General features: G+C 37.7%; 1 protein-coding gene across 3 annotated transcripts in view; it reads left to right on the top strand.

Annotated features, from left to right (window-relative positions):
• LOC132823429 (pterin-4-alpha-carbinolamine dehydratase 2-like) overlaps window positions 1-10,050 on the top strand; it is a 67,947-nt gene extending 57,897 nt beyond the window's left edge. For 2 of the 3 annotated variants that reach the window (XM_060837260.1, XM_060837259.1), the window contains exons 3-4: window positions 1,369-1,449; window positions 5,651-10,050. In XM_060837260.1, the coding sequence (XP_060693243.1) occupies window positions 1,381-1,449; window positions 5,651-5,749 (168 nt within the window). In that variant the 5' untranslated portion in view covers window positions 1,369-1,380 and the 3' untranslated portion in view covers window positions 5,750-10,050. The remainder of the gene's footprint in view (window positions 1-1,368; window positions 1,450-5,650) is intronic. The other variant, XR_009645548.1, reaches the window with a different exon arrangement.
• Window positions 10,051-13,194: the final 3,144 nt, after the last annotated feature.

Raw genomic sequence — 13,194 nt, 5'->3', positions numbered from 1 at the left:
ACAAGGTATAGTTGTGTCTCTTGTCAACTGATAATTGAGTCCTGCTGTGCTTGGGCTACAGCCTGACAATTTTTAAAAAAAGGTATTTTGGCTTTTGTCTGTTTCTGTCTCTTCTGTTTTTTTAAAGCTTCTTTTCAAATTATGGTAAGTATATATTTTTGACAAAAGCAATAAGACAATGTATTCTGCTATTGTAAAAACATTCTTTCGTATAGACCTGGTAAAATTATTATTTTTCGTGATAACAATTTTGAAAGAATTAATAAAATGCACATTGTACATTCACAAAACTTGGACTGAACAAGAACAGAAGAAATACATGTAGAAGGAGACCATTTGACTCCTTGAGCCTGCCCAGCTATTTAATAAGATGAGGGCTAAATTGATTGTCACCTTAATTTCACTTTAGCATCTGCCACATTGCCACCAGTGTGCCCTTCACAATTAACCCTTGACTTCCTTGTAGATCAAAAGTCTGCCTTAAATATATTCAATGATGCAACCTCCACTGCCTCCAAACACTAATGAGCCTTCGAGAGAAGGAATACTTGTTCACTTCCATCTTAAGTTGGGTGTTTCCTATTTTGAAACTGCCCCAACTAGTTCTGTATTCTCCAAAGACTTTTGCTGTCATCTCAGGTGGCATGTGATGTTTTTTCAAAAAATCCAAATAGTTTTAAACCTTGTTAAAAAGTGATAAAAGTGCTTTTAACATTATCATAACAGAAGCTGGGTGGAGAAGAGTGAGGTACATTTAATACCCGGGCAACAGACCTCCCTTCTGCTGGGTTTTACTCCAAGAGTATTACTCTGCCTCATAATGGCCTTTATTAAAAAGAGCCAGTTTATTTTAGATTTCCTTTCTGCAGTTAGAGTTTACACAGAGTAACAAATCTTCAAGTAAGTGATTTGACACTCTTTCTACCCTCCTGCTATTTAAAATGAAATTCTAAGGCCCTGCTTCACCTTCATCAGCTCCAAGTCCTTGGAAGTTATGGGAAAATAATCAAAAGTCTTGCCAGCTGATCCCTGCTGCGCAAAGGACAAACAACACGAAGTCCTCTGGAGCCCATAAAGCATGCTAAAACTTCCAGATTTTGACACAAGTACAGTTTCTGAAGATTGCACTGCCACTCCAGTCATTGTGTACAGCAAATGTTACCATGTTTGCTAGTAATGGTATCAGAAATCTGGGCCATCATAAAAACAGCATATTTTCTTTTGGAGTAGAAACAGAAATGCCCAATATTATCTACTGCACCTTATCAGAAGGTTAACTTCAATTGTACATTAGATCTGCCCTTTGATAACTTCAAAAAAAAATTTAGAATGCTGTTAATGTCTTGTTTAAATAAATTCTTATTCCAGGCCTTTGGATTTATGACACGTGTGGCTTTACAGGCAGAGAAACTGAATCATCACCCTGAATGGTTCAATGTGTACCACAAGGTAATGTGAATGTTTTCAGATTGTGCTCCATTTTGCTGTCATTCTATAAGTATAAATCACTCACTCTACAATAATGTGCAATCCATTAGTTTCAAACACAGTTTTACATTTAACAATGTGTGTTCAGGCACATTATGTATCATATCCCCTGCACTTCAAATCCATGTGATCTTTTTTTTGCACAAGAAAGCACAAATCTGGACATAAAACTTTGTATGATACGACAAGCCCGCACTAGTGTTCTCAAATATATTGCTATCTTGGTTAATGTGCTACTGCTGCTTGGCTCAAAATCCTTCCTTTGATGTTTGTTATAGAGATCTGCACAGGAGGATCAAAGCAGCTTAGCCATTAGTAGTGCTGTCGCTTACAACATTGTGTGCATTTAATGCAGCTTTTAGTCCATCCAGACCATCACCAATTTAAACTAAGATTAGAGTAAGTGCTATTGTTGGAACCCATTACACTTCACTTCACCCACCCCCAATCACCATCACCACCACTATTGTCATAATTTTCTTATGCTTTTGTACTTCTGGGGATTCCCATTTCAGCCAGTGCAGATTGTTTTATTATTTCCTATATTTTAGTTTAGTATTAGTCTTGTTAAGCCACAGAATAGATCTAATATGTATGACAATTCTAGCAAAACGTACCAGAAGCATTTTGTAGTGAACAACATCTTTAGAATGAAATTTTATTCTAAGAATTAGCTGCAGATGCTATAAATCTGCAACAAAAACATGGAGTCCTTAACACAATAAGATAGACAGCACCTGAAGTGAAAGGAAAACTATAGCCTTTCAGGCACAGCCTTTTATCAGAACTGGAAGTATAAGCAGGCATACAGTGAGAAAAGTGGAGGAACACGTACAAAGGAAAGTAAGGAAAAAGCTATGAAATGATGTGTAGTAATGATGAACGTGATAACGTAAGAGGAAAGATTAAAGAACCAAGATGCATAATGTAAAATATCTTTCATCTTTCATAGCCATAGAATATTTTAAAGTGCTTTTACAGGATAGTTAATTGTTCTGGAAGAAACAACACAGGCAATTTATGCACATTTCCAGTCATTTTCTCAATGGGTGAAAGATGATTATTGCCAGGAAACTGGGAAGAGCTTTCCTGTATTACTGTGGCATAATACTATGCTATCTTTTTTCGATCTACTTGAAGGGGCAGAAGATGCTTCAGTTTAACATCTCTGTCAAAAATGGCATTTGTAGCAGTGTGTTGATCCTTTGGTACAGTGCGAATTATAGCAACCTGGAATTTGTCCTTTGTTACAACTGTGTAGAGCCTACGTGATAGCATGGAACTTGTATATTGGAAGCAATACTGCTTTCAGGTCATGGAAGTAGAACATTATGTCTCACGCAAGGAAGAAAGCACATAATGTTAAACCTCCAGCAAGTAAATCATAAAACATAAATTGCTGGAACCATTGGTTGTGGTGTGAAAAGCTCCCTCTAACTTTGAAAATTACAGGATATGTCTAAAGAAAGTAGAATCCATTTAACTAGCAGTGAAAGTGAAGGTCAATTTGCTTTTTATTTGTGCATCTGGCCAAGAATGCTATGGTAAGATCTGATTTTGCTCCCATTATTTTTATTGAATGGCCAGTTCCTGATAATAACAAGATGTTTGAGGGAACAGAGTGAGTGAGAAATTTGTTTGTTATGAACAGAGGTGCAAGACAGATGTGTGCTTCTGATTACACCTAAGAACTGATATCGAATCATAGAGATGTACAGCATGGAAACAGACCCTTCGGTCCAACCCGTCCATGCTGACCAGATATCCCAACCCCATCTAGTCCCATCTGCCAGCACCCGGCCCATATCCCTCCAAATCCTTCCTATTCATATATCCATCCAAATTGTCTCTTAAATGTTGCAATTGTACCAGTCTCCACCACATCCTCTGGCAGCTCATTCCATACATGTGATGAGAAAGTGTGAAAAAGTTGCCCCTTAGGTCTTTTTATATCTTCCCCTCTCACCCTAAACCTATGCCCTCTAGTTTTGGACTCCCTGACCCCAGGGAAAAGACTTTGCCTATTTATCCTATCCATGCTCCTCATAATTATGTAAACCTCTATAAGGTCACCCCTCAGCCTCTGACGCTGCAGGGAAAGCAGACCCAGCCTGTTCAGCCTCTCCCTGTAGCTCAGACCCTCCAACCCTGGCAACATCCTTGTAAATCTTTTCTGAACCCTTTCAAGTTTCACAACATCTTTCTGATAGGAAGGAGACCAGAATTGCACACAATAGTCCAACAGTGGCCTATACAATGTCCTGTACAGCCACAACATGACCTCCCAACTCCTGTACTCAATACTCTGACCAATAAAGGAAAGCATACCAAATACCTTCTTCACTTATCCTTTTGTGACCCACAAGCAAGTTTATATTATAAAATAAGTCATAAGTTCGAAAAATAAATTTTATATCTATATAATTATTATTTTCCTTTATCAAAAAAAGTTTTGAATTCTTTCATTGCATTGTATTTCCTATCTACCTGCGACTCCACTTTCAAGGAGCTATGAACCTGCACTCCAAGGTCTCTTTATTCAGTAACACTCCCTGGGACATTACCATTAAGTGTATAAGTCCTGCTAAGATTTGCTTTCCCAAAATGCAGCACCTTGCATTTATCTGAATTAAACTCCATCTGCCACTTCTCGGCCCATTGGCCCATCTGGTCCAGATCCTGTTGTAATCTGAGGTAACCCTCTTCGCTCTCCACTATACCTCCAATTTTGGTGCCATCTGCAAAGTTAGTAACTGGTACCTCTTATGCTTGCATCCAAATCATTTATGTAAATGACAAAAAGTAGAGGGCCCAGCACCAATCCTTGTGGCACTCCACTGGTCAAAGGCCTCCAGTCTGAAAAACAACCTCCACCACCACCCTCTGTCTTCTACCTTTGAGCCAGTTCTGTATCCAAGTGGCTAGTTCTCCCTGTATTCCATGAGATCTAACCTTGCTAATCAGTCTCCCATGGGGAACCTTGTCGAACGCTGTACTGAAGTCCATATAGATCACATCTACTGCTCTGCCCTCATTAATCTTCTTTGTTACTTCTTCATATGTATAATGTCTTTAGCATTTCTTCTGGTTGCTCAATGGGCAGGTAATACAATGCAATGAAATAATTCAAAACATTTTTTTTGGTTAAAGAAAATAAATTTTATATCTATATAATAATTATTTTTTGAAGTTATGACTTATGATATAAACTTGCTTGTGGGTCACAAAAGGATATTTAAAATGGTGTTGTTTGATGAGGTTATGGTCAGTTGAATTTAGTAATGAATGGCTTTTGCCCAAAACGTCAACTCTCCTGCTCCTCGGATGCTGCCTGACCTGCTATGCTTTTCCAGCACCACACCCAACTTTAGTTGTGAAGGGTCAGTTAGGTTTCACACACAATGAATTTGACTGATTTAGATTAGATTAGATTTGATTCCCTACAGTGTGGAAACAGGCCCTTCGGCCCAACCAGTCCACACCGACCCTCCGAAGAGTAACCCACCTAGACTGACTGGTATCTTGGGAGATGGCAGAAATCAACACTGGTTCAGTCAGACATTTTAGTTTTGAGGTGGAGGTGAATTGTTGGTCAAATACTTCCAAATGGAAATTGGAGCCAAGTTACAAATGTCACATTTTTAAGAAGTAAAATTCACTTTTTCATAATAAGTGCTAATGGAACTGTACCCTAGAAACTTTAGTTGTGAACAATTTAGTTGCATGCTGCCTTCCACACACCCAATGCCAGTTAAATTGGTAGTTAAAGGAGTGTATGGATGACATTCATGCTCATTAAGCAGGATATTGTTAAATTTTCTTTTGGTTGGAAGAATAATTAAAGGGAAAAATTAGATCTTTTGATACTGACATCTTTTTACTGCAGCAAGTTTTCAGGCCTTTCCTTTTCTCTTTGGATGAAAACCTTCTTGTCTCTGCTTGTTGTAAAAACAGCAAGTTATCATCACTCTCTTTTTCTGCTTTATTTTCCCATCCTTCAAAAACCACAGATGTCACACAAGACGTCTCAAAGCAATTGCTCCAATGAAACTAATAGGCAAGCAGAAAGGAGATTCTGAAATTGACACTTCCTACAGTATGGTTAAGGTGGAATGGTGAATCTGTTCGATGCATTAACATTCTTTATTTCATTCCTCCCCAGGTGCAGATAACTCTTTTGACACATGACTGTGGTGGTCTATCCAAAAAAGATGTCAAATTGGCAAAGTTCATCGAACAGGCAGCTGCTTCAATAAATTAGTCATTTTTATGCTTTTAAAAAAGGATTATTATGAAAAGTGAATTCTGAAGTGATACTGAGCCCCTTAAAGCAGGTGAGAAGTAGTCAAACTAAAATACTGAAATAGGTATTCCCAAATTTAAAGCATATTCCTTGAAATATTTGGATCACAGATGCTGAGACTGGAATTGCAGTGAGTGGAAAATTATTTCTCTAATTCTCTGTTCTCTTATCCATGCAATATAACATGTAAGAAATGTTGGAACAATAAAGAAACAAGAAACAGTGCAGAAATATCAGACTTGCCCTTGAACTTGGCATTTGCTGGGTTTAGTTTGAGTGATATCAGATCTAATAAAGACAAATTTCCATTAATATTACAGTGCACTTCTCAGAGTAACTATATATTTGAATATTAAAGGTGAGGTTTCAACTCCTTACAACGAACGCACTTACTCATTTAAAATCAAGTTCTTGTTGTCGACACACATACACTGAGATACAGTGAAAAGTATTGCTTTGCGTGCTAACCAGACATATCATACCTTGCATAAGTACATCAGGGTAATAGAATAGAATGCAGAATGTAGTGTTACAGCTACAGAGGTGCAGAGAGAGTCAATTTTAATATATGAGAGCATATCTACTTTGTATCACTGTTGTGACAATATTTTCTTTTATAAATTTCACTGTCAATATTTATAAAGAAGTTGTCTGTTCTTTGTCATGCCCATTGTGCAGGTTATTTTAGCACTTCCATATAGCAATGCCCGGTTCTTTAATCTGTACTGCAACAAAGCTTTTATACTTTGATTGACTTTGCTATTCAGCTAAAAGTGATATAAAAGCAAATACAAAATAAAGACCTAATGTAAGAATTCACAATGCAAGGTTAATTACATTTGTGTGCCCTGCTGTTCTATCTGAAGAGAACATTTTCTCTCAATCTTTCATCTGTAACTATGGAATTTGAACTAACAAACTTACAGTAAATTAGTGCTTAATAAGTGAATAAACTAACATTTTAGAGCAGGGGTTCCCAAACTATGGGTTTTACCTTGGCCCCCCACCCCAGTCAGCTGAGAGGCTTTTCCAAATCTTTGTGTTGTTTTTTTGTCAGTGAGTGTGACTTAATGGAATTCTCTGGATCTCTGAATGCTCTGCTGCTGCTGCTCCAAATAAGCCTGCAAATCATTAATGCTTGCTTTTCCTTTGGAGATAACTGTCTTTTCATCAACAGCCCTCGGGCTCATCTGGTCATTCAGCCCCTCCCTCTCTCTTTTTTTTCTACTCTCGACCATCCCCAAATGCTGACCCCCACCCCCAAATGATCAGAAGTCCTTGTGTCTCTCAAATTTTCACAAAACTGAAACATTATAATGGAACCACATCAGGAAAGAGGATTGGAAAGCATTGGCTTCGAGGTATCACAGAAGAGTGAGTGGACAGTGAATTCCTACACTACTTTTAAGTTCCCAATTTTAGCGACGTTGCTGTCAGAATAGGTGGTATGACTTACCAGTAGCCACCTTCAAGTATAGCTAAATGCTTTGGCTTAATAAAGCATTGATTGAATATATTAATGTTTAGATTGTCTTTAATTTGTTTTATCAAAAACACATATCTCATTAATCAAGTCATGTCTAAGACACTCTGTAACAGTGTCCTCAAAGCGTGGTGTGTAGACTGTTGGTGGTCCATGAGTTGGTCTAAAGTGCAAGTCACTGACACATAACAGCACAGCTGTGACTGTAGAATCTGCATCCCCACCATTCATGTTATGTCATACAAACAGACTGGCTCCAGTGTTTTTGATACAAGTCATCATAAATGCAAGTAGTAGGGCTTCATGGGCAAGATTTATGTTGCTGTAGTTTTTGGTTGATGAAAATAGGTGTAGGTTAAGTATTTCCTCTAAAATTATTGTGATTTTTCTGATACATTAGAATGTTTCAAGTGAAGAAATTGTCTGTTAGTACTAATGTTTAGAATATGCAAACATCTATGCCTATTTCTGGCTTTCATTTATGCATAATTTTCTTAAATATTGCATGAATGTATTACATTTAGTAGTGAGAATGCAGCAAAATATTTATAGTTTCCATAGTTCCCATGAATTATGTCTTTTTCTTGAGATGTGAAGTGAAAATAGGTCAGCTAGAACACTTAGTCTGCAAGGTTTTTGCCCACCGTAGGGTCTGTGGATGGCAATGGTTGACACCCTTTGTTGAAAGAAATAAAAGCTTCTGGCAGGTGCTAGCATTTCAGTTGTAGAAAACTTTAATAGCTTCATGGTGAAAAAATATGCAGACAAGGAGTATCAAGATTGAACAAGGAGCAATGAATAAATGGAGAATAATGGATGATAGGGAGTGGCTGCAATGTGACTAAGGTTCAGATGATTTATCTGGAAAAATTCCTAAATATTTTTGAATGGATTACAAGCTAACACCTAATTGAAAGGTTCAGATAATGTCATGAACCAGAACAAAGTTCGGGATTCATAAATAACTATGCCACGAGTTTGAAAGCCAGCTCTGAATCTGCACTGATTATTGCTTTTAAATATGTAGTTCATTTTCATTTAGATGTTCAATTTGTTTCCTTTTTGTTTATGAGTCTTTTCTCAGTTGTCAGTTGGTAGAAAAGAAGGTATTTATAATGAATGACATCCTCAAAAAGGCCAGCAATTATTTTCAATTTTGCTGTCGAATGGCGAATTTGTGAAGCCAGTAATATTGCAATATTGACTTAGTAACTGCTGTGCTTTGGGTGGTGCTTGTTCATCCAAACCTTTTAGGTGCAATTTGCATGTGAAAACAGCAACTGCGGTGCAGGAGTTATTGATGCCACCATGAACAAGCATTGCTGCGGTCTGGGACTAGGCTGCCTTTCAGAAAACGCCCTTCATTTTGAATTGGTAAGGGTTTATAGAATGTGCATTTGCACGGTGCATTGAGTAGTCAGTGCCCTATTAAGTAAAATGGATATTGTTTTTCTATATGTCAGTAGAATGAAACTTTAGTAGGCTAACCGGTTTACTGTAATAACAATTTGACATGTAGGATTCTTCAATGCAATTGCGTGCTTTTTAGTTATCAGAGTAGTGTTTCTTTTGTTTTTAAAAAAGCATTAATTAAAACACTTTCAGCAAGGTAAAATAAAACAAATTCTTTTAAATTATTCTTGAAACAAACTGTTCTGAAGAAGGGTCACTAGACGTGAAACATTAACTCTGATGTCTCTCTGAAGGTGCTGTCAGACCTCCTGAAACTTTCCAACAATTTTTGTTTTTGTTTTTAAATTCTTTAAATTTTTCAACTTTTAGCTGGATTTTACAACTGATTGTATTTTTTGTGCTGCTTCATTCTTTCTTAATTTCCTCTCAAATTCTTTAAGCCAATAATTAAATTAATATTACTGTTATTACAACGACATTCAATATGGTCAAATGAAGAAAAAAGTGTGTAACCTAATATTATAATACAAGAAATGGGATCAAGAGTAGACTAAAACAAACCCATGAGTCTGCTTCACCATTCCAGACGGTCCTGCTTGGTCTTCTACCTTTGTTCCACTTTCTTTTCACCCTTAGTTTTACCAATAACCTGAACATTTCATGATCTGGCTCTTGAATATATTTTATGATTGAGCATCCACAACCCTCTGAGATTGAGAATTCCAAATTTACAAGCCTTTCAGTGAAGAAATTTCCCCTCCTCTCAGTACTAAACAATCATTCCCTGACACCATGCCCATGTTCTAAATTCCTCAGTCAGGTGAAACAACCTTCCAGTATCTACTCGGTCAAGCTCATTCAGAATCCTGCATGTTTCAATGAGATCACCTCCTGATCTTAAGTGCCAGAGTGTATGGACCCAGTTTACTCAGCCTTTTGTCAGAGACTACCAGTCTCATCCCAAGAATCAAACTAGTGTACACCCTCCAATGCCTCATTCCTTAAACATGGAGACCAAAGCTGTATACAGTACTGATGCTGTCTCACCAAAGTCCTGTGCTGTGCAATAGTAGCAAGACTTTCTTAATTTTAGATTGCAATTCACTTGCGATAAAAACCAACATGTCATCTTTCCTAACTACTTGACATACCTCCATCCTAACTTTATGTTCTTTATATCTTACAAGCAAATACACATCTCTGAAAAATCAACATTTAGATGTTTTGTGTTTTAACATCACATCATGCTTTGCTATTCTTACATCAATAAGTAATAACTACCAAATCTAACATTTTTCAACAGTGTAACTATCACCTGAAGCCTACTGACTTGTCTCTATCTTTTTGAATTGAAAAGTATGGTGTTGGAAAAGCACAGCAGGTCAGGCAGCATTCGAGGAGCAGGAGAGTGGATGTTTTGAGCACGAGTTCTTCGTCAGGGTGAAGCGCTCCTGATAAAGAGCTCATGCTTGAAACGTTGATCTGCTGCTCCTTGGATGCTGCCTGACCTGCTGTGCTTTTCTAGCACCACGCTTTTCAATATCTGCAGTCCTCACTTTCTCCTATATCTTTTTGAAGCCTTAATATCTCTATATCATGGAAACCTTGGATGGATTAGCCCTGGTCTCTTCATCTAAGTCATTAATGTAGATTATAAATAACTGAGGCCCGACTCTGATCCTTGCAGCAGTCTAATAGTTGCAGCTTGCCAACCTTAACTGCCTTGTTTATCTCTACTCTTTGTTTTTTATTTTAGTTACCCTCCATCCATGTGCATACATTACCCCTCAACTCATGAACCCTTGTATATTATCTTTTAGTGTGGCACCTGACTGAATGCTGTTTAAAATCTATTTGTGCTGAAGCTGAATATCTGGATGGTTTAATGTTTCACTGGTGACCATTGCATCTAAATGATCGATTCTGATGAAATCACAACATCTGTGTAATTCCATTATTTTCCATTTTTATTCTGTATCATTAATGTTTTCTTATTTTTCTGTAATGTGTGAATTATTGAACAAGTGGAACTAATCACTACTGTTATCATTTCCAAGATGCCTTCAACATAATTGTATGAGGTGGGCAATTTGCTGAGATGATTTATCTCAGTGGAAAAATTATTGGCAAGTTAAAATTAATTGTTATTTCATTTCATTAATGTCCTTATATCTTACAATAAAGAAATCTGAACCTGAGTATCTTTTTTTTGGTTTATAAATGTATTTTATACCTTTTTTTCACAATAGCTTTCCATTCAAATAGAAAATACCTTGGAGTTTCAGATACAGTTATTTACTTTGTGGTCCATTTAATTTAGTCTAGTGGAATAAATGTAGCCTTATATTATCTGAAACAAATGATATTATATTCATGATCGTATTGTTTAGCTATCTGCATAAGCAAGTCTGCCAATATTATTACTCCTGTTGAACATTGCAAATATAAGATTATTTCACAGACTATTTATAAAAATTAAAACTATTTACATCTCAGAAATAGGCCATTTGGCCTAACATGTCCATTTGTGGTCTGTATCTGAACATTTATTTACTAAGTCAAAAAACACTAGCAATTTCATAACTGCTTACACTTTTTGTGCTTTCTAAAATTCTTTCGTGGGATGTGGATGCAGCTGGCCATTTAATACTCATCCCTATTTATCCTGAGGGCAGTTAACTTTCGGAGTCAGAGAGGTAGTGGCACTGGCAAGGGAGCAGGTCACACTGAGTTTGATACAGAGTGAAAGACAATGCATTATGTCACAGGCAAAATATGCTTCTTGTTTGGTAAGGACCCCTTAGTTAGGAAAGTTAGGGTTTGTCTGCATTTGATGTAAATTAGACAAACTTAGTTAAAATCTAAGTACCTGTGTTAGGGATTTAATTGAGAAAGTTGGGGCCAATATAATATAATGGAAGTAACATAAAGACTGAAAGTAGGGCCTTCAAAGATTAAGGGAAGAACTTTGCACTGCAGTGGGAGTGTATGGAATGAACCAGGGTCACTGGCATGGTTAGTATTCTTTAAAATAAATAACTAGCAAGCTTTATCAAGAGGGACATCATGGCAGCAGATTTTACACTGGTGAGGTGTTTCTCCTATACTATGTAGGATGTCATGGACACTCCCTGGCAACCATGTGTTCAGGAAACATATCCATCTTCATTGACTGGCTAAGTACTAATTGGAGTTGGAGTAGTTGGTGAGCTCAATATGGAGCATTTGCAATGCTGAGATTTTCTTGGACAGCATGTTTAGTTAGGTAGTCACACCACAGGTAAAGAATGAACAGCTCGAAAGGGGATGGGAGCCCACCAGGCAGAGGACAGAAAGGCAGCCAGTGCAGGAGGCTATCTGTAACAGATATACTGTTTGGGGAGAACTTCTCGGGGGATAGCAGTGGAAGCCACGTCTGTGATGCCATGGGTGTCTCTGCTGCCGAAAAGGGAGTAAGATAGGGTTGGAGTTACAGCTAAAATAAGAGGGGATTCAATAGTAAGACTGGCATTTCAGTGACCACAAAACCAATTCCCGGATTGTATGTTACTCCTCTGGTGCCAAGGTCAAGGGTGTATTGAAGCGGTTAAAGGGGACTGTGAATCACCAGTAGTGATGGTACACATCGATACCAATGACATAGGTAAAAGCAAAGGATAACATCCTATAAGCAGAAAATAGGGAGTTAGAATGTGAATTATACATTACAATTTCAAATGTAGTAATCTCAGTATTACTACCAGTGCCATGTACTAGCAAACATAGAAATAACACGATAGATCAGATGACTGTATGGTTAAAGAAACAGTGTCGGTGGGAGAAATTCAGCTTCCTGGAATATTGGGGAAAGTCAGACCAGTATACACAGGACCTTGGTGAGGTCACAGCTGGAGTACTGTATGCAGTTTTGGTCACTGCGTTGTAGGAAGAATGTGATTGTGCTGGAGCTGATGAAGGGGAGATTCATAGAGTCATAGAATTTTACAGTATAGAAGGAGTCCATTCAACCCATTGTGTTTGTTCTGACTCCTGGAAGAGAGTGAAAGAAAACTTTCTAGTCCTACCAGAGCTGTGCTGGATCTTGTCCGGGTACTGACTCCTGACTCCAGTCTCTATAATCCATAGCCCTCTAAATTCAACAATTTCAAATATTTATCCAGCTCTTTTTTGAAATGTTCGATGGAATCCACCTCCATCACTCACCCAGGCATTGCATTCTAAATCCTCATAATTTTTTCCGTAAAGATGTTTCTCCTCATCTCATTCCTAGCTCTGTTGCGGACAATTTTGAAATTGTGACTCCTAGTTATTGATACGCCAACTAGTGGTAAGAGAATATCCTTCTTTACCTGTCAAAATTATTCATAAGTTTAAACACCTCAATAACGTCATCTCCTCGTCTTCTCTGATCCAAGGAGAGCACAGTGCAGCATGGTGGCTGAGTGGTTAGCACCGCTACCTCATTTCGCCAGGGACCCAGGTTTGATTCCAGCCTCGGGTGACTCTC

The sequence above is a fragment of the Hemiscyllium ocellatum genome, chromosome 16 (genome assembly GCF_020745735.1).
Source record: "Hemiscyllium ocellatum isolate sHemOce1 chromosome 16, sHemOce1.pat.X.cur, whole genome shotgun sequence".
NCBI classification, from domain to species: domain Eukaryota; kingdom Metazoa; phylum Chordata; class Chondrichthyes; order Orectolobiformes; family Hemiscylliidae; genus Hemiscyllium; species Hemiscyllium ocellatum.
The sequence above is the reverse complement of the archived record's forward strand: the minus strand, read 5'-3'. Positions and strand labels throughout refer to the sequence as shown.